Source organism: Muntiacus reevesi, chromosome 8 (assembly GCF_963930625.1).
Source record: "Muntiacus reevesi chromosome 8, mMunRee1.1, whole genome shotgun sequence".
NCBI classification, from domain to species: Eukaryota; Metazoa; Chordata; class Mammalia; order Artiodactyla; family Cervidae; genus Muntiacus; species Muntiacus reevesi.
In genome coordinates, this window is record NC_089256.1 from 64,149,310 (window position 1) to 64,171,484 (window position 22,175).

Below are 22,175 nucleotides of genomic sequence, written 5' to 3' on the forward strand. Positions count from 1 at the left end.
TTAAAGCTTAAACCAGTTGCAGAGAAGAATGCAGGTATTCTTTCATTTATAATTTATTTATTGAAATAGAATTCACATATCAAATACACCTTCTTAAAGTGTACAGTTCAATAACTTTTAGTATTTTACAGAATTGTGAATCCATTATCACTATTTATCTTTAGAGTATTTTGGTCTTTCAAAAAGAAACCTCACACCCGTTAGCAATGGCTTTCCTTATGTCCCTCTTCTCCTCCCACCCAGGCCCTGGCAACTCCTGATCTACTTGGTCTCTGTGGATTTGCCTATTTTGGACATCATACAATATGATGCATTTTGTGTCAGGGTTTTTTTTACTTACACAATATTTTGAAGGTTCTTATAAGCTGTAACATGTAAAAGTACTTCATTTTTTCTCAACATTTTTTTATTGTGGTGAAATACATACACAGTTTACCATCTTAACTGTCTTCAGATGTACAGTTTAGTGTTAAATTGATCACTAATGCTGTACAGCCATCACTGTCAACCATCTTCATAGCTCTTTCCTTGTAAAGCAGAAACTCTGTACCCACTGAGCAATAGTTTCCCATTTCCCTGTCCTCCCAGCCCCTGGAAACCACCATTCTACATTCTGTCTCTATAATTTTAGCTACTCTAAGTACCTCATATAAATGGAGTCATAAAATACTTGTCTTTTTCTGGCCTATTTCACTTATTTTTCTTAGCATAATGTCCTCAAGGGTCATCCATGTTACAGCATATGTCAAAATTTTGTTCCTTTTTAAGGCTGAATACTATTCCATTGTGTGTATGTACCATATTTTGCTTGTCAGTTCCCCTGTCAATGGCCTTGTGTTGCATTCCCGTTTTGGCTCTAATGAATAGTGCTGCTCTGAGAACGGGTGTAGAGTTATCTCAGAATTGCTGGATCAAACAATAATTACATTTTTAATTTTTGGAGGAATTACCATACAGGGGTAGTACTATTTGATATTTGCACTAACAGTGCCCAAGGGTTCCAATTTCTCCACATCCTCATCCACACTTGTTATTTTTTGATGGTAGCTACATTAATGGTTGTGAAATGGTATTTCAGTGTAGCTTTGATTTTTGTTTACCTAGTGATTAATGATGTTAAGCATTTTTTCATGTGCTTATTTACCTTTTGTATCTCTTCCCTGAAGAAATATCTATTCAAGATCTTTGCCCCTTTTTGAGTCAGGCTTGTTTGTTGATGTTGAGTTTTAGAAGTTCCCTATATATCCTGAATATTAGTCCCTTATCAGATATATAATTTGTAGATACTTCCCCCTCATTTTTTGTGTTGCTTTTCTGCTCTGTCGGTATTACTTTTGCTGTACAAAAATTTTTAGTTTAATGAAGTCAAACTTGTCTATTTTTCTTTGATTGTCTGTGCCTTTGGTGTCATGTCCAAGAAATCATTGTCAGATACAATGTTGTGAAACTTTTGTTCTATGTGCTTTTAACTCATATATGTAGATCTCTATAATTTGTCAGTATCTTACAAGTCATTTGAAATTTAATATCAGATCAAAAAGAAAAATTGTTAAATATGTTATAGAAATATAGTTATTATGTTTGTAGGTGTTATGTAGATTAGAAAGAATGTGTTCAGAATAGAAATTCTCAGAAATGGAATTACAAGATATAGAGTAAATATATAATTTCTGTCTGTTAACTAATAAATAGCTGGATTCTTTAAAAGCCACTGTGAATAGAAGTTCCAGTGATTTAGAGGCTCTGAGGAAAAATATTTCCAAAATAAAGATGGACATTAATGAAGAAACAGCAAGGTAAGAAAAAAGATATTTAAGAATGTTTGTAGTTTTTTAATATTTCTAGAAAAATTATTGAATATTGGTTTTTTTTGGTTCAATAACTATAAAATGATAGCTACTAAGTTGTTAAACAATTTTTCCTGAGTTTTTCAAAACAAAGCCTTAGGAGCAACATTTTTATGACCTACTAAATATATGCCGGTATTAAAAGGTTTATGGCAAAAGAAGCTTCATGTTATATGAAGAAATCTTAGGATAAACTATTCTTTGTTTGTTTGCATTAAATATCTTTTATAGACATGTTTTCTGCTTTTTCCTTGTAATTCTCTATAGGTTATGCAAAATTAAAAATCATAATCAGATTGTAAGAAAAAAATTAAAGCAGATAACTGAGAAAACTATGTCTGTAGAGGAGAAAGCTACCAACTTGGAAGACATGCTGAGGGAGGAAGAAAGAGGTGTGAAGGTAAAGTTTAGTTTCAGTTTTTAAAAAATTACAGCAAACTTAGTAACAGTGAATAAATTAGACTCTTGAGATCACACGAGCAGGAGGTCTTTTAATGAAGCTGTGATTTCTGGGGTCATCACCTTTGTAATTAGATTGTTGAGTTGTTGAACCTCTTTTTATTTTAAGCTCTTAATTCTCCATTTGCTTCACTGTCAGCATTTAATTTTGATGTCGTCTCTGAAAGGTAGATCCTCTGAGATTCCATGTCCTCCCAATGCCTACTGTGTCCTTGTCCCTGTTTGCTATCCATATGTATTTTAAATTGCAAAAGCATCTTGAAAAATGCCCTTGATTTACCACTGATTTCTACCTGCCTATCATTTTTTGTTTGTGATCAAATTCCCTCCCAGTGGTCTGCATTCATTACCTATATTTCTTCAGCATCTGCTGTCTCTTTAACCTCTTCCAGTTTGGCACCATTATTGGTAAATGGGCTTTTAAATGCTAACACCTTACTAACTTCACTGGCACCCCCTTTCTACCGTAATCTGTTTGGCATTTTGGTAGCATTCAAGCCAATTTTTGAGGAACTGGAAAAGGCTAGTTTGCCATTTCCTCTTTGAAAACTCCAAATGATTTGTGTGACCTGTCACCATAGGCACTGTATAGGCACTGCTTCTTGCTTTTACTCTTTTTTGTCTGATGGGAGAAGAGGAAGGCAGCTCAAGGTGCTTGTAGAATCGCCCATTTGCAGAGGCTTTCATTTATATTTGGATAGAATCCAGCTTCCTCAGTGTGCCGTTGTATGTTTAAAATCCTGAGTAACGACATCATGCAACAGTCTTGATTTGAGTGGTATTTGAGTCCAAATCATACAACATTATTTTAAAAAATGTTGTGATTTTTTCCCCTCAGAAAGCATGATTTTCTGCTAGCACATGAAATGGGACAGTTTTGGAGCTTATTAGAAATCTTAAAGACTGTGAATTTTATATGAAATAAACCTTCTGAAGAAAGAATTAAAAAGTGATATTTGAAAAGAAATTAGCTGAATTAATAAACAGTAAGGTTGGCCGCATGTGTGAGCAGGGCTGTGTTCATGGGCTTTTGTTTGCTTGTTTGGGAAAAATCTCAGCCCTATATGTTTTGCTGACTTATTTACCACCAAGCACTGACTTTAAAATTCAGCCAGGCAGTTGTTGAGAAGGTCCTGAACCCAGTGAAAATTTTCTATTATATGAAAAGCAATGTATTTTATAAGCTTGTATATCAGATTAGGTTTCTTCATTTGTGAAAATTCAGATGTACCAATCACAGATTGTTTTGTTTCCTATTGAGGTTCATTGGAAGCCAAAGAGAAATATGCTTACCTGGGTATAAGAGCACAGAGGGAAATTATTTCAACATTCTAAAATGAGAGCTTTCACTAGATCTTGGCATGTGAGATCTATTTGAAGCCTAGAATACATTAATGTGACACTTTGAGGTCAAGATAGACCTGCCTCCTGAGAAAGAAGTGAAAATGGGGTACTGGTTTCTGTTTCCTAGTGGGCTGCATGGGTAGGGAGGTCAGCTGCGGGCAAGATGTGAGTCAGGAACAGTGCCAGTAGTGCTGATGCCAGTGCTAACCAGCTCACAAAAGCTGATAGTTAAATTTCTGGAATTTTATAAGTCAGCTGCTAAATGGAGCTACTATTAAAAATCAAGTTATATATACTCACTATTAAATAAATTATATTAAAAACAAAGTAAAAAAGTACTCAGCACATATCACTTCTAAATTAGTTTTCTACACTTTACTGTTGTCTATGCTTTTAAGGTTACTTAAAATTACTCACATCTATCATATCTGTATAGTGTTGTTGTTCAATCACCAAGTTGTGTCTATTATATCTGTATAGTAGATACTGCATAATGATCTGCAACTGCATATCTCTTCCCAGCTTTGCATTTAGAGGAATCATGTGAGTAGCTTAAAGTTGGCCTTAGTGGGAATATAAGTAATTATGGAAATCAGCCTCTTCCTCCTAACCTCCCATCTACTAGAAACCTGGTGGGTAAGCATTTATCTACTCACCACTGGATAGTGCTGCAAAGAAGGTGGGAGAGTTCTTCCCTTAACATTTTCAAGACTTTAGTAAACTTTGGGAACTTATAAGCTGTGTGTCTTCAGTGTATTTTATGTTCTAAAGAAACCAGTGAAAAATGGTCAAGTTCTAAGGCTAAAGTGACATAGGGTAGTTGACATATCAAGGTATATGATACAGGAATAGTGGACAAGAGTAGACTACAAGCAGTGTTGGGAATGTGTTGAAATTGTAAGAAGGGCTTTATACTCTCTAGGGCTAAAATGAGGGTTCATTGATGAGCCCCTAAATTATAATATTCATTCAGTAAAACATTTAAAGATATTATATTACATTAATCATTGTTATTCTTATTATCAGGAAGTAGAAGTTCAGTTGAACATAGTGAAAGATGTGTTATTTAAGAAAGTTCAGGAATTACAGACTGAAACAATGAAAGAAAAAGCTCTTGTATCTGAAATTGAAGGAACCCGTTCTTCTCTAAAGCACCTCAACCATCAGTTACATAAACTGGACTTTGAAACTTTGCAGCAGCAAGAAATTATGTACACTCAGGTAGATGTTACTCTTATGAATGTCTTCATATTGATTTGTCATAATTGTGATGGTCAAGATACTGCAGTGTCCTAAGAAAAAGATTTCTATGAACTCTTGAGGTTGGGGGGCGTAGACAGATGCTACAGACTGCAGGGGGTGTGGGTTTCATCTCTGGCCAAGGAACTAAGATCCTACATGCTGCACGGTGCAGCCAAAAAAACAACAACAAAAAGAACTCCTAAAACCCCCGCAAAACTGTATGTTGTGCATATATCAGACTCCCCACCCCTGTCCCTGGACCAATAGGTTAAAATTATTTTTTAAGTTTTCCTTTTTGGTTCTCTTTACGTATTCTGTCCCATGTTAATTTCTTAATGTCTTCCCTCTTTACATCTTAATTTCTGCATATAATATATTCTTAATTTCTCAGAATTACAGATGCTGAAGTATAGTTTTCAAAATATTGTTTAAAAGTTCATCATATTTGAGCCTTTCATGGCTAACAGTCTGTGACTCTTTTTTGTACTTTGTAGAAAAATACCCTCAAAAATCCATGTCCATGTAAATCTAGTAGATTTACTGATGTTCTGTCATGATAGTAGGATAAATACCCACCTAACTGCTCTATTATATTTTCAGATTAGTTGTGTGTTATTATCATATACTCTGGTTGTTGAAGAATAGTTTACTGTTTCTCCCCTTGGAGTAAGAAGCACTTTATCACTAAAGAATTAAAGTGACTTTAGTAAATGATGACATCAGACCAAACTCATGAAAATATTTACAGTGTGTTTGCATCTACAAAAATGGTTTTAACTGTTTCTTCCTATTAATTTTCTTTAAAACCTGTAACAGGATTTTTACATTCAACAAGTAGAACGCCGAATGTCACGCTTAAAGGGAGAAATTAATTCAGAAGAAAAACAAGCCCTTGAAGCAAAAACTGTTGAACTTCAGAAGACATTGGAAGAGAAAAAATCTGCTCTTTGCCTTTTGGAAACACAGATCAAGAAGCTTCATGTAACTTAGCTAAAATACTTTTTATGCTTTAAATATCCTAGTTATTAGTCATTTTACGTCAACATGTTCCTAAGACTTGACTTTGGATAGGATGATTGCCAAGCTACCCACATATGTAATGCCTGTATTTCTGTGCTTACATTCTCATATGGAAATATGAAAATAACATTACCATTGACTATGCATTTGCTATATGCTATGTTTATGACTTTAGTGTTTTATTTCATTTAATCTTTATAAATGTGAGGAAGATATTATTACCTGTTTTCCAGATTAAGTAACTTGTTCATGATTTCACAGTGAGGATTTGATCCTTGGTCCATGTGACTTAAAAATAGTCTTAAATGGTACATAATTTAAAACATTGATAAGTTCTAGTTTCTATTATGTGTCTCCCATAATAACTTGATTGCTTTTTATCACTGAAGTAGCATCTAAAAGAAGCTGCTCTTTTATGGGTCTTCTTTTGTTATTCAAATATTTACTTAGTTACATATTTCATATGACTCTATATTTTGTTAATAAGGTTAAAAATGTTCTTCATCCTTGGGTACTTTAATATGTTTATGGTAATATTAAATCTGTGTTAGGGGAACCTATGTAATGTAGAACCTATGCTAAAGTTTAACTGGCAAGAGTGAAGGCCTGAAAGCATGGATCTGAATTGGGGGGAGAGCTCCAATTTTAAATGTTGAACAGCTGGAAAGGCTAGTGATGAATGTCTTCTAGTGGTTAAATGAAAAATTGCCCTGAATTCCTTGAGGGCTACAAAGGTGAAAGGGAGCTATTACTTTTTTAAATTAGGAAAGAAAAAAAAAATTCAACATGACAAAATATTGGTTTTGAGTGGTTTATAGCCTGATTAAATTTTTAAAAGACTATTTCCTTGGTTTAGTAATAGGAGCACATGTTTTGGAATCAGAACTGGTTTTGAATGTCAGGGTTATACCTAACTACCTGGATTGGGAAGCTCCCCTGGAGGAAGGCATGGCAACCCACTCCAGTATTCTTGCCTGGAGAATCCCATGGACAGAGGAGCCTGGTGGGCTGCAGTCCTTAGGGTCACACAGAGTTGGACACAACGGAAGTGACTTAGCACAGCACAGTACTGCTTTTTTAAGTTTTCTGAGAGTTTACTCATTTTTAAATGGAAAACTATATTTGATATTATTTTAGGACATTTGGGAGAATTAGAAGCAATGTGTATCTTAACACAGTGCCTTTAGTAGGTTCTCAATAAATGGTATTGTTTTAATTATATAGAATATGAGAATATTAGTGCTATAGAATGATAGGAGGATGACATTCATATCTGGATGTGTTTTTTGATGCTAACTCAATTGTGTCTGTTTTGCTGTGTGAGAGCGGTTCTAGTGTTCCCCGTTTTAACTACTGTGGGGCTCTGTCCATGATGCAGTAGGCTAGTACTTATGCCTATCCCAACTCTGGTTTTGACAGAGAGGTAAATAAATTAATAGACATACAAGTGAATTTTTAAAGATATTAAAGCTGGTTATCTGTCTAACGAAGGTTTTCTCTTCTCGATAATAGCGTTAGATTGTAAAGTCATTCTACATTCTATTTCCCATGCCATTCCATCTCTTATTTTGAGTAACAAACAAATTTCCTCTAGTTGAAAATTACCTTAAATTAATATTTTAATTCTAAAAGTTAATTTTTTGAAGTCATATCTTTATGTGAAAAAACAAAATCTTACTGTCTTGCTTCAATCTTAGGTTCTGATTGTTCAGAGAAATACAGGCAGTGAGAAAGGTAGGGGAGGGAGGAAGCAAGGGAGAGAGGAAGAGAGAGGGAAAAGGGAGAGAAATCTTGGCACTAGAAACTTTTTGCTTTGGGTCCGCTAAGAGGGACTAAGGAGGAAAAAGAGAGCAAACCTCATTCTAGTTCTGGGTGGAAGGGAGGATGCAAACTTGTATAAAGCTGGAAAACTGTATGAATGTATGACCCATTCATTCATTCAACGGAATTAGATCTTATCTAGCATTTTTCTCTTCAGCAATATCTGATTATATACATAATAATAATCATAACAACATTTCCCTGTGTCAAACATTGTTGCATATATTACAGTAACTTTTTTAACCCTCCACAACAGCCCAGGTAGGTAGGTGGTGTTATCATCTCCATTTTAGAAATGAGGAAACTAAGGAAGAATAGGTTGCCCACTGGTGTTGGATGGCTGATAAGTAATGAAGGCCGTCTAATTCCAGAGCTTGTAGTTAACCAAAACCCTATGCTTTCTCAGACTGTTAACATTTTTACTTTCTGACCTTGGGTTGAATCAAATGATGAAATCCAGAAGGTGAACCGTGTATTTAAACAAAACTCAAACTCTGCCCTCCCTTGTCTTCCCCTAAATGGCAATCACTTAATAATTAACTTTGAACGGTAATCATACATGATATTTCCTAGAATTACTAAAATCAAACTGAACCCAAACATCAACAAATAGTAAAAATGAAAGTGTTTCTATGTGAATATCCATGTATATCCTATTAGAGATGTCAGAGTATGAAGGGATGAGATTTAAAAATCTGATTATTATAAATATTTAATGGAGCATATAATTCAATGTGTCATACATTTAATATTGTTATTTAAAATATGTATTTATGTACTTTTTTTCCTTTTTACAGAATGATCTTTACTTTACCAAGAAGTCAAATAGTAAATATCGTGATGAAAAACAGTCCCTCATGACCAAAATAAATGAACTAACCCTTTTCAATGACAGATCAGAGAAGGAACTTACTAAAGCCAAAGCTTTCAAACAGGTGCAATAAAGTCATGTTTATATATGATATTAAAACCCACATATTTTCATGCTAATTGTAGAAAAAATTTTAAATATACCAAATTATAAAGGAAAAAAATGTCAATATAATCACTGTACAGATAATAAGCAGTGTTATAGTATATTATCATCTTTCAGTCTTTTAAAGAAAAGAGATTTATATATTGTATTCAAAAATTTAAAAATATATGATACATGTACTCTATTTATGATTGAACTATTTTAAAATAAAAATGTATTTACACATTATCTTTTTTTTCATTTTCAAGTCCACTTCTTTTTTCTTTTTTTTTTTTTGGTGGTTTTTGCCATATATTGACATGAATCAGCCATGGATTTACATGTGTTCCCCATCCTGAACCCCCTCCCACCTGCCTCCCCATCCCATCCCTCTGGGTCTTCCCAGTGCACCAGCCCTGAGCACTTGTCTCATACATCCAACCTGGGCTGGTGATCTGTTTCACCCTTGATAGTATACTGGTTTCAATACTATTCTCTCAGAACATCCCACCCTCGCCTTCTCCCACAGAGTCCAAAAGTCTGTTCTGTACATCTGTGTCTCTTTTTCTGTTTTGCATATAGGGTTATCGTTACCATCTTTTTAAATTCCATATATATGCATTAGTATGCTGTATTGGTCTTTATCTTTCTGGCTTACTTCACTCTGTATAATGGGCTCCAGTTTCATCCATCTCATTAGAACTGATTCAAATGAATCCTTTTTAATGGCTGAATAATATTCCATGGTGTATATGTACCACAGCTTCCTTATCCATTCGTCTGCTGATGGGCATCTAGGTTGCTTCCATGTTCTGGCAATTATAAACAGTGCTGTGATGAACATTGGGGTGCACATGTCTCTTTCAGATCTGGTTTCCTTGGTGTATTTACACATTATCTTGTAAGAATTAGTTTAAAATATAAAAATTCTTATCCATAGGGCATCATATATTTTCTGGATATTGTAACTTTCAATTTTAGAAACAACTTCTTTTTGTTTTTTTATTAATAGTAAACTTGAATTTACAATTACATTATAATAAAAGTTGGAATAGTTATAAACCCTTCTCTTAAAAGGGAAAAGCAGAGTTATGACTCAGAGCAATCTAAACTTAACCCTAATTAATATCTTGGAAAATGGTCAAATTGTAAAAAATTCTATTTTCAAGTTTGACTTTTGTAGCAATAAAAAAGAAACATATTTTAGACTGGTTATACAAATAATTGTTTCAATATTTGATGATTTTGTTATGTTGATAGGATTTGATGATAGAAGACAATCTTTTAAAGCTTGAGGTTAAACGTACTCGAGAACTGCTTCACAGTAAGGCAGAAGAAGTTCTTTCTCTGGAAAAAAGAAAACAACAATTACACACAGCTATGGAAGAACGGGCTGAAGAAATTAAGGTTCACAAAACAATGCTTGCATCACAAATAAGATATGTTGATCAAGAGCGGCAAAATATAAGGTAATAATTATAATTTTTAAATATTGCTAATGAAGTTTGAAAATATAAGAGTAATGTTAGAAGAACTAACTGCTCCCTCCACCACCTTGGATGTTCATCTTTTTCTTATTTGTTTGAAAAGGCTATTAATATAATGTGTGTGTGTGTATTCAGTCATGTCTGACTCTTTTGCCACCCCATAGACTGTAGCCAGGCTCCTCTGTCCATGGAATTCTCCAGGCAAGAATACTGGAGTGGGTAGTCATTTCCTTCTCCAAGGGATCTTCTCAACCCAGGGATTGAACCTGGGTCTCCAGCATTGCAGGCAGAATCTTTACTGTTTGAACCACCATGGAAGATTAATATAATACATAGGCCATATTTTAGCAGCAAACCTATGCTTCTTTCTCTCTCTCTCTCTTTCCTTAGGCTAACTCCTTGTTCTGCAGATTTATCACTTTACGTTAAGATCACCAATCCCCTTGGAATTTATTTTTGTATATAGTTTGTGGTAAGGGTTCAATAACATGCTTTCCCTTATGGATCTTCCTGCAATGCAGGAGATGCAGGAGATGGGGGTTCAGGATCCTGCAGGGGGAACCAAGATCCCCCCTGGGTTGGGAGGATCCCCTGGAAAAGAGCATGGCAACCCACTCCAGTATTCTTTCCAGGAAAATCCCATGGACAGAGAAGCCTATTGGGCTATGACTGTGGGGTTGCACAGAGTCGATCATGACTGAAGCAACTGAGTATGCACGCATGCCCAAGGGTCCAATAACATACTTTCCCTTATGGATACCCAATAGCTGCGTTTATTGAAGCAATTTTCCCCTAGAGATTTCACCTATCTTGTATAAGATTTATTTCTGGATACATGCTACTTTTTAAATGTTACTGTCAATGTTATCTCTTTATAAAGCATTTCATATTTGATTTGTTGCTAGTATATAGAAATGCAGTTGGTTTCTATATATTAAGTATTCAGCAACCTGCTTTAACTTTTATTAATTCTAACAGTTGATCTGTAGATTTTACCTTCTAGGTATTCAATTGACATTATTTGCAAACAACAGTTTTGTGTCTTCCTTTTCAACCTCTATAACTTTTCTTGTTCTTGCTTTCTTGTCCTTGCTATTTAACCTCTGGTTCAATGCCTAATAGTAATGGTGATTGCAGGCACCCTTGTCTTGCAGGTGCTTGATCTCAAAGGGAAGGTGTTCATTGTTTTATCATTAAGTATCAAGTTTACTATAGTATTTTTTGAGATTCTTTTTACAATATTAAGAGAGATCCCATCTATTTTCATTCTTTGCTAAGAGGTTGTTTTAATTTGTTTAATCAGAAATGAATGTTGACTTTTATTATGTGTTTTTTTTTCAGTCATTGATATGATATAGCTTCTTCAATCTGTTAGTATAATTGAAAACTGTATATTGATTGCTTTTTCAAAGTTAAATTAACGCACCTTCCTGTAGTAAATGTAACTGTCACATATTATATTTTGTATGTATCTAGATTTTGTTTGCTAATTTTTTTTTTTTATTTTATTTTATTAGTTGGAGGCCAATTACTTCACAACATTTCAGTGGGTTTTGTCATACAATGCAATCCCTATCAAGCTAATATTTTTATATAATTTTTACATTCTATGCTTATAGTTCTTCTTTCTCTCCTGTCCTTGTCAAATTATCAGGTTATTAAGGTTACATCTACTTTTATAAAATGATTTTTGTGTTTCTTTTTTTTTTTCTATACTCTAGGTAAGTTTGTAAAAGAGCAGAATTACATCTTTCTTGAACTTTTGAACACCTCACCGGTAAAGCCTTTGGACATCTGGAGCTTTTTGAGGAAGATTTAGTTCAGTTGAACTGTTGGTTCAGTTTATTTATTGGTTATGGGGCAGCGTGGATCTTGTATTTTTTCTTGCATCTGTTTTAGTAAATTTCTTATTTTTCTCTAGAAAAAATTTCTACAGACTTCTTTCATGAAAAGTGGCTCTTATTTCTGCATAATCTTCTGTATCTCCCTTTTTTCCTCCTCTCAATCATATCACATTTGTTTTCCATTTTTTCATTCATAAAGAAAATTATCTTTCTTGTTTCCAGAGCTGTGGTAAGTTTTTTTTTTTCCTTTTAATATTTTCTGTTTTAGGAAGGGGGAGACATATGTTTGTGCTTGTTTTACCATCTTAACCTGAAAGGCCAACAAGGCTTGTCTTTTGCAATCACATAAAGGATGAGTAAATATTTTCTGATAAAACAATATTAATACTTAAAAATAAGCAAAGCTATAACTTCTGATACTTACTATATTTTACCATCAATTTTCTTTAGCAGTAGGAACCTGATATGTTGAAGATTTCTTTTCACTGTGGTTGGAAGGCTTATTTTCATGAAGCTGTTAGCAGGCAAATGAGTCTCCATGTTGCTGTACATATATTAGCATTATTAGTATTATTACAAAATAAGTTAAAAATGATTTAAGAATATAAATTTACTGGAATAAGAGAAAGAAAGTAACCAGCAATTTTAAGACTGTAAATCTCAGGAGATAATTCTCCAAAGGTTTCTCATATTTCTACATACCTTGCAAGGAGAGGCAATAGCTATCCTATTCTGGACCATGTTTTTGAAAATTTTTGGTGAAAAACACCTAAAATTTATCTTAACTATTTAAAACTGTACAGTTAGTAGTATTAGTATTTTCACATTTTTGAGCAACAGTTCTCTAGAACTTTTTCATCTTGTAAAACAAACTTTATACCCATTAAATATTAGCTTTGCATTTTCCCCTTCCCCTAGCCCTTGATAGCCACTATTTTTTTCTGCCTGTATGAATTTGACTACACTAGATGCCTCACATAAGTGGATCATGTAGTACTGATATTTGTTTTTTTGTGACTGGCTTATTTTATTTAGCATAATGTCTGCAAGACTCACCCATGTAGCGTGTGACAGATTTTCTCTCTAAGGCTGAATAATACTTCATTGTATGTATGTATCACAGTTTCATCTGCCTATGGACATTTGGCTTGCTTCCACTTCTTGGCTATTGTGAACTATTGTGAATAATATATGAACATCAATGTGCAGACATGTCTTTGAAAACTGTTTTCAGTTCTTTAGGATATATACCCAGAAGTAGGATGACTGGATCATACGGCTATTTTATTTTTAATTTTTTGAGAAACTGCCATATTTTTCATAGTGATTGCACCATTTTACTGTCCCATCAAGAGTTCTTAAAGGTTCAGTTTCTCTACACCCTCACCAACACTTTGTTATTTTTTTTTTGTCTTTTTGATAGTAGCTATTCTCATGGGTGTGAGGTGATATCTTATGGTGGTTTTGGTTTGCATTGAACTATCTTTTAAAGGCTATTTGGATAGTGAATAGCCTTGAGAGCTAGAGATAGTATCTCCCTCCAGAGCAAAGGTTAGGTATGTTTGCTTATTTCCCATTATGAAATATTTGGATTAGCTAAGCTTAAGTTCTTCAGTTGTGACATAAACCTACTGTATGTGCAGCATCCATTTGAGTCCCTCCTCACTTGCATGTGACTTCAAGAGCAAGGGGAACCAATGCAAATAGGCAGCTCATGCTACTTGGTATGCCAATGAGTGGTAAAGTCCTTTTTCTGTGACCCAGATATCTTGTGTTTTCTGCCAGCATCCATGAAAGTGGCAGACTAACTTGGTAGCTTTCAGCTTTCAAATAGGGTGAAATTTGAGACCTTTCACAGTTCAGTTCAGTTCAGTTGCTCAGTTGTCTGATTCTTTGTGACCCCATGAATTGCAGCACGCTAGGCTTCCCTGTCCATCACCGACTCCCGGAGCCTACTCAAACTCATATACAAGGAGTCGGTGATGCCATCCAGCCATCTCATCCTCTGTCGTCCCCTTCTCCTCTCACCTTCAATCTTTCCCAGCATCAGGGTCTTCTCCAATGAGTTGGTTCTTCACATCGGGTGGCCAGAGTATTGTAGTTTCAGCTTTAGCATCAATGCTTCCAATGAATATTCAGGACTGATTTCCTATTTTCAAACAGAAGTGTAAAACTGCAAAGTGAGAACCTATTTAAACTCTTTCAGTAGTAACACAAATACAGATGTCTTCTCTAAGAACAGTATAGTCCTTTAAAAAAGTATATTGTTTGTTTTTCAGTGTTTAATTTTTCTTTTCATGTTAGTGCTGAGTTTCATGAGCGGCTAAGTAAAATTGATAAGCTGAAGAATAGATATGAAATTCTTACTGTTGTTATGCTGCCTCCTGAAGGAGAAGAGGAGAAAACTCAGGCCTACTATGTAATAAAGGTAAGCTTAATGGATTTACGGGCTTCCCTGGTGGCTCAGATGGTAAATTATCCATCTGCAATGCAGGAGACCAGGCTTTGATCCCTGGGTTGGGAAGATCCTCTGGAGAAGAGAATGGCTATCCACTCCAGTATTCTTGCCTGGAGAATTCCACAGACAGAGGAGTCTGGTGGGCTACAGTCCTTGGGGTCTCAAAGAGTTGGATATGACTGAGTGACTTACACTTGCACTTCTAATGGATTTACAGTTGTGGTAAAATGAGTATCCATTCAGTTCAGTCACTCAGTTGTGTCCAACTCTGTGACCCCATGAACCACAGTACGCCAGGCCTCCCTATCCATCAGCAACTCCTGGAGTTCACCCAAACCCATGTCCACTGACCCAGTGATGCCATCCAACCATCTCATCCTCTGTTGTCACCTTCTCCTCCCGCCGTCAATCTTTCCCAGCATCAGGGTCTTTTCTAATGAGTCAGCTCTTCGCATCAGGTGGCCAAAGTATTGGAGTTTCAGCTTCAACATCAGTCCTGCCAATGAACAACCAGGACTGATCTCCTTTAGGATGGACTGGTTGAATCTCCTTGCAGTCCAAGGGACTCTCAAGTCTTTTTCAACCCCACAGTTCAAAAGCATCAATTCTTCAGTGCTCAGCTATCTTTATAGTTGAACTCTCACATCCATACATGACTACTGGAAAAATCATAGCCTTGACTAGACAGACCTTTGTTGACCAAGTAATGTCTCTGCTTTTTAATATGCTATCTAGGTTGGTCATAACTTTCCTTCCATGGAGTAAGCGTCTTTTAATTTCATGGCTGCAATCACCATCTGCAGTGATTTTGGAGCCCAGAAAAATAAAGTCAGCCACTGTCTCCACTGTTTCCCAATCTATTTGCCGTGAAGTGATGGGACCAGAGCCATGATCTTAGTTTTCTGAATGTTGAGCTTTCAGCCAACTTTTTCACTCTCTTCTTTCACTTTCATCAAGAGGCTCTTTAGTTCTTCTTTCCTTTCTGCCATAAGGGTGGTGTTATCTGCATATCTGAGGTTATTGATATTTCTCCCAGCAATCTTGATTCTAGCTTGTGGTTCATCCAGCCCAGCATTTCTCATGATGTACTCTGCACATAAGTTGAATAAGCAGGGTGACAATATACAGCCTTGACATACTCCTTTTCCTATTTGAAACCAGTGTGTTGTTCCATGTCCAGTTGCTTTCTGTTGCTTCCTGACCTGCATACAGGTTTCTCAAGAGGCAGGTCAGGTGGTCTGGTATGCCCATCTCTTTCAGAATTTTCCACAATTTATTGTGATCCACACAGTCAAAGGCTTTGGCATAGTCAATAAAGCAGAAATAGATGTTTTTCTGGAACTCTCTTGCTTTTTCAATGATCCAGTGGATGTTGGCAATTTGATCTCTGGTTCCTCTGCCTTTTCTAAAACCATCTTGAACATCTGGAAGTTCACAGTTCATATATTGCTAAAGCCTGGCTTGGAGAATTTTGAGCATTACTTTACTGGCGTGTGAGATGAGCGCAATTGTGCGGTAGTTTGAGCATTCTTGGCATTGCCTTTCTTTGGGATTGGAATGAATCCCAAACTCTTTGTTTACAACCAAAATGGCATTTTTTTTTTTTTTTTTTGCCATGGAATTTCAAATTTCATAGCACTCCAGTAGCTATTGTACATAATTAGGGTCATAGAACTTGAGTTGCTAGATAGAGGTACTGAAGGACTATTAGTTTTATATACATGAGATCAAAGAAAGGCCTAGACCATTCTGACACAGGTTTTTTGTTTTTTGGCTATCATTTGTGTTATGTTCAGTTCAGTTCACTTCAGTTCAGTTGCTATTTGCCACCCCCATGGACTGCAGCCCGCCAGTTTTCCCTGTCCATCAACTCCCGGAGTTTACTCAAACTCATGTCCATTGAGTCACTGATCCATTCAACTGTCTCATCCTCTGTCGTCCTCTTCTCCTCCTGCCTTCAATCTTTCCCAGCATCGGGGTCTTTTCTAGTGAGTCAGTTCTTCGCACCTGTATCATGTTATGTTCCCGCATTTATTCAAAATTCATAAACTCTTTTACTCTAAAACCTGCCATCACTCTGGTATCACATGGTAGTGACAATCCATGCAGCACGTGGGCTCAGAGCTTTACTTCACTGTACCCACTCGTGTGACCACAGCCTAGACTTTGTCTCCTGGAGCTCCACCGCCTCCGAATCTTACACTCCAGTTTACCATTGCTGTCCTGGTAGGGCAGATATCCAGAGGGGAAGGGGGCTGTTCCTTTGCCTCATATTAGGAGACAAACAGACCAGATGAATTTAGTCTGATTTTTTTCTGAGGTTTCGAGAGTTGACTGCCATCTTGTGGTTATCTTAGGGTTATGGTGTAACCCTAAGGGAAATTTAGAAGTGAGCAGGAATTAGATGCAGTTTCCTTCCTGACTGCTTCTGTGTTCATCTTTTCCTTGCATAAAATACCCTGAACAGGTGTAGTTACTCGAAACAGTTCAAAGAAGGAATGGAAATTGTAACATTAGCACATTTTTTTCTGTATTATACATGAATAGGAGTGGGGAGGAGATCTCCAGTTCATACTTTTAGAGGATGGCCCCTGTGGATGCACCCTCTATTTGACTTCTACTTACTCTTCTAAGTTTCCTTCTGTAGCCCTTCTTTTAGGCTGCCCTGAACTTGAGAAACCTGTATGCAGGTCAGGAAGCAATGGTTAAAACTGGACATGGAAAAACAGATTGGTTCCAAATAGGAAAAGGAGCACGTCAAGGCTGTATATTGTCACCCTACTTATTTAACTTATATGCAGAGTACATCATGAGAAACTCTGGGCTGGAAGAAGCACAAGTTGGAATCAAGATTGCCAGGAGAAATATCAATAATCTCAGTTATGCAGATGACACCACCCTTATGGGAGAAAGTGAAGAGGAAGTAAAAAGCCTCTTGATGAAAGTGCAGGAGAGTGAAAAAGTTGACGTAAAGCTCAACATTCAGAAAACTAAGATCATGGCATCTGGTCCCATCACTTCATGGCAAATAGATGGGGAAACAGCGGAAACAGTGTCAGACTTTATTTTTTTGGGCTCCAAAATCACTGCAGATGGTGACTGCAGCCATGAAATTAAAAGACGCTTACTCCTTGGAAGGAAAGTTGTGACCAACCTAGATAGCATATTTAAAAGCAGAGACATTAATTACTTTGCCAACAAAGATCCATCTAGTCAAGGCTATGGTTTTTCCAATAGTCATGTATGGATGTGAGAGTTGGACTATAAAGAAAGCTGAATGCCGAAGAATTGATGCTTTGGAACTGTGGTGTTGGAGAAGACTCTTGAGAGTCCCTTGAACTGCAAGGAGATCCAACCAGTCCATCCTAAAGGAGATAGTCATGGGTGTTCATTAGAAGGACTGATGCTGAAGCTGAAACTCCAATACTTTGGCCACCTCATGTGAAGAGTTAACTCATTGGAAAAGACCCTAATTCTGGGAGGGATTGGGGGCAGGAGGAGAAGGGTACGACAGAGGATGAGATGGCTGGGTCGCATCACTGACTACATGGACATGGGTTTGGGTAAACTCCGGGAGTAAGTGATGAACAGGGAGGCCTGGCGTGCTGCGATTCATGGGGTCGCAAAGAGTTGGACACGACTGAGAGACTGAACTGAACTGAACTGAACACATACTACACTGTGTGATATGTCTGCCACTTTGCCTCAGGAAATTCCATTCAACCTGTATGAGAAATGAGTCCCAGCTCTCAAATGCTTCTTCATCTCATCAGTCTTTAGTATCTCAGGCTTCTGCCCACTATTAACAGTATTTTCCTCCTCTCAGGTTTTGAAGGTTCCCAAGGGGTGAATTGGAGGCTTAAAATGTTAATTGTTGGGAAGTAGATAGATGCTGCAATTGCAGTGAAGTTTCTCTCCCAACAAGGGCTTTGATGAGAGTTACATAAAAAGCACTGGTGTTAAGAGTGCTTTCGTCCGAGTCTTAATTCTATCACTGATTAGGTAGGTGACCTTGAATAAGTTACATAACCACTGGGGCCTCAGTGTCCTAACTTGCAAAATTAGGATACTGTTAATTTGTTGTAAGAAGTAAATGAGAAAATACATGTAAAGCCCTTAAAGTGCCTGGAACAAAATGACCTCTCAATGAATGTTAGCTGAAATTATTGTTATTGCTGTTATGATGATGATGTTGATGGGACGTATCCACTTTTTAGGAAAAAACAGGCAAGTCATATGAGGAAGAGTATTCCTTTGGGCCAATAGTTCTAATATGTGACATTAATCAAGGCTATCAGTTGTTCTCAATTTCCTGATGCCACATTCCACTTTCCATCTTCTCCAGGGTTCATAGCTTACCACACAGTTATTTACATGTTTTGTTTATAGCACATTTAAATGTTTTACTCATTATACCTCATGTGTGCCAGATGTATAAGACTGAAACTTTCTTTAATAATTAAAGTCAGTCTGGCTTATGTTGAGAAAAATCATCCATGGTCTGAAAATGGGGAAAAGCAATCAGTGGGTGTGCAATGATGCCACTGCATGGTGACAGAGAAGGCTTGCCATTTTCTAGCAGGCCCTTCAGGGATTATCTGATTCTACAGGAATGCACATCTCTGACTGATTTTCTGTTGACTAATCTATTTTACCATTCTCTAGAGGGACAGACGTTATGGAAAAAAGATGGTAATGCATATGATTCTCACTCTTAACAATGCAAATGAATTTTTCCCAGTGTAATACAACTCACTTATGCTTGTAGGAAAGATTACCCAAACATTATATTTTATTCCCTTAAAAGATATTAGCCAGTTTTATAAGAAAATTAATTTCAGCATTTCTGACTCTCTATGTATATAAAATCTGTTCTAATTCTCTTTTTGAACTTGTCTAAATGTCTTACTGGTTCCTTCACTAATGAACTGGATAAAATCTTTGACATGTTCATATAAACATGATATTTAACTTTTTGAAAATACTATTTCAGCAGTTTTACTGCTGGAAAAAACTTACAAGCTAAACATCATTTCGTTTTGAATGTGGTAGATTTAGGATGTAAATTCACTCCATTCAGGCTCCTTTCCCTTTATATCCTTTACATTCCTCCTGAAGGTGGTCTTTCCTGATAGGCACATACATGTATGTTTATAGCACTGGGGGAGAGGAGTTTGGTTACAGAGCAAACTACTCTTATTTTCTGCATACTTTATTTCATGAGTAAGCAAACCATGGACTCTGGGCTAAATGCTGCCCACTACCATTTTATAAATAAGCGCTGAACCACACAATACATAGACACATTCATTTATGTATTGTCTCTGGCTGCTTTCATGCTACAATAGCAGTGGTATTAAATACTAGTGGTTTAGAGACTGACTGGCCCATAAAGCCTAAAATATTTACTCTTTCCCATACTGTTTTCTGACCCCTTGTATTAATTTGTTAGAGCTGCTATAACAAAGTGTCACAATTAGGTAGCTTATACTATAGACATCTCACAGTTGTAGTGGCTGGAAGTCCAAGATGAAGGTGTCAGCAGGATTGGTTCTTTCTAAGGGTTGGAAGGGATAATATGTTATATGCCTCACTCTTAGTTTTTGGTGGTTTGCTGGCAGTTTTTGGAATTCCTTAGCTTATGGAAGCATCATCATTAGCTCTGCCTTCATCTTCACATGGCATTCTTCTTGTGTCTCTTCAGCCTTTCTTCTTTGTCTGTGTTTGTGTTCAAATTTCCCATTTTTGTAAGGACACTAAGGATAGTGGACTAGGGCCTACCCTATTGAGTTCATCATAACTTGACTACATCTGCAAAGACCCTATTTCCATATACGGTCTCATTCTGAAGTACTGAGGGGTTGGGACTTCTTGTATTCTTTTTAGGTTAACAATTCAACCCACAGTCCTCATTTTTGGTTCTGCAAGTATCCTCTTGTCTATGTTACACACATCATCATGTTCCCTTTTACCCACCTTGTATTGTTCAGTCACTCAGTCATGTTTGACTCTTTGCGAGCCCATGGACTACAGCACACTAGGCTTCCCTGGAGCTTGCTCAAACCCATGTCCATTGAGTTGGTGATGCTATCCAACCATCTTGTCCCGCCGTCCCCTTCTCCTCCTGCTTTCAATCTTTCCCACCTTAACAGCTTCTATATCTGACTCTTAAAAAGTCAGAAAAAATATAATCAGCAATCAGTGAAGGTCTGGCATCTTTCAAATCACATTTCCAAGTTCCCTTTTATCTTTATAAGGAAATAGTTCAATTCTGATCAGAATTTAATGAAACAGCCTTTAAAATTTTAAAATTTAAATTTTAAAGTAATTTAAATTACTTTTAAAATGTTGACAGAAAGGTGTAAACATTTCTTCTAAATAACTTCTCTTCTAGTATATGTGCTGCCGAAGCGAGCACAATAACTTCTCTTCTAATCCAGGATAAAAGGTAAACATTATATAATTGATGATTTAGAGGCAAATGGGACCATAAAGGTTTAGAAGTTTAAGGTATATATAGAATTAGATCAGGAATTTGTATAAATGAACAAATCCAACACCTTTATTTGACAAACTGAACTTGGAGTAGTGAAATAAATTATTTAATGCTATTCAGCTTACTAGTGGGAAATCTACAACTAAAATCTAGCTGTTTTGACTCATTCTAGCTCTTTTTCCCATTACACTATATTTTAAATGAAATGTTTGCTAATTCGAGACTCAACTTGAAAGAATTAGATGTAATTTATCTCAAATTTTTTTTTTGCTAAGCTTTTTATTTGATATAAAATGTATACCTTGAGGCATAATAAAACAATAAACAGTGAAAATGTTAAGAATCCAAATGTTACCAAAACTTTTCCAGTGATCACATTCTGATTTAAAGATAGATACTTGGGATTGAATAACTTTACCAAAGAAATTATTAGTTGATTTTGACTAAAAATAGGTTTCGCTACTTTTTTTAAAAGAAACTTTATTAAAATATAGTTGATTTGTTTAGTGTTAAATTACTGCTGTGCAGCAAGGTGATTCAGTTATACATACATACATTCTTGTTCGAATATTCTTTCCCATTGTGGTTTATTCAATAGGATCTTGTTGTTTACCCAGCCTGTATATATTAGTTTGCATCTGCTAATGTCAAACTCCTATCCCTTCCCCACCGCTTCTCCCTTGGTGACCACACCTCTGTTCTCTATGTCAATGTTTATTTTTAGAAATACATTTTATCACAAATTTGCTTCAGTAATTGAACCAATTGTAATATCTTAACACTTTAGGAAAGATAACTAAAATATAGTTAATTTCACAATAGTGAACCTGAGAAGGACTTTAAAAACTATAGATCTTAAGTTATGTAAAATTTGATCAGGTTTGAAGGAGGCAGTAACGTTGACTGTGAGAACTTTTTGCTTGCTTAGCATAAATGAGAACTAGAGGTTTGATTCCTGAACCCTGCTTTTACCATATTAGTCATTAAAAACCAACAGTCTTCTGGACTCCCCTGGTAGGCCAGTGGCTAAATTTGCATCTGCTAATCCCAAACTCCCACTCTTTTCCTCCTCTACCCCACCCTTTGCAACTTCAAGTCTGTTTAATATGTCTGTGTGACTGTTTGTTTCATAGATAGGCTTGTTTTAGAGTCTGCATGTTAGTGATATCATGATATTTGGCTCTTTCTTACTTCACTTAGTA

The 22,175-nt window shown here is 36.1% G+C and overlaps 1 protein-coding gene across 1 annotated transcript in view; it reads left to right on the forward strand.

The window, feature by feature from the left end:
- CCDC39 (coiled-coil domain 39 molecular ruler complex subunit) overlaps positions 1 to 22,175 on the forward strand; it is a 50,399-nt gene that overhangs the window by 19,497 nt on the left and 8,727 nt on the right. The window contains exons 8-14 of the mRNA XM_065942278.1: positions 1,693 to 1,796; positions 2,115 to 2,247; positions 4,677 to 4,871; positions 5,709 to 5,873; positions 8,531 to 8,668; positions 9,949 to 10,157; positions 14,324 to 14,447. Coding sequence (XP_065798350.1) covers positions 1,693 to 1,796; positions 2,115 to 2,247; positions 4,677 to 4,871; positions 5,709 to 5,873; positions 8,531 to 8,668; positions 9,949 to 10,157; positions 14,324 to 14,447 — 1,068 coding nt within the window. The remainder of the gene's footprint in view (positions 1 to 1,692; positions 1,797 to 2,114; positions 2,248 to 4,676; positions 4,872 to 5,708; positions 5,874 to 8,530; positions 8,669 to 9,948; positions 10,158 to 14,323; positions 14,448 to 22,175) is intronic.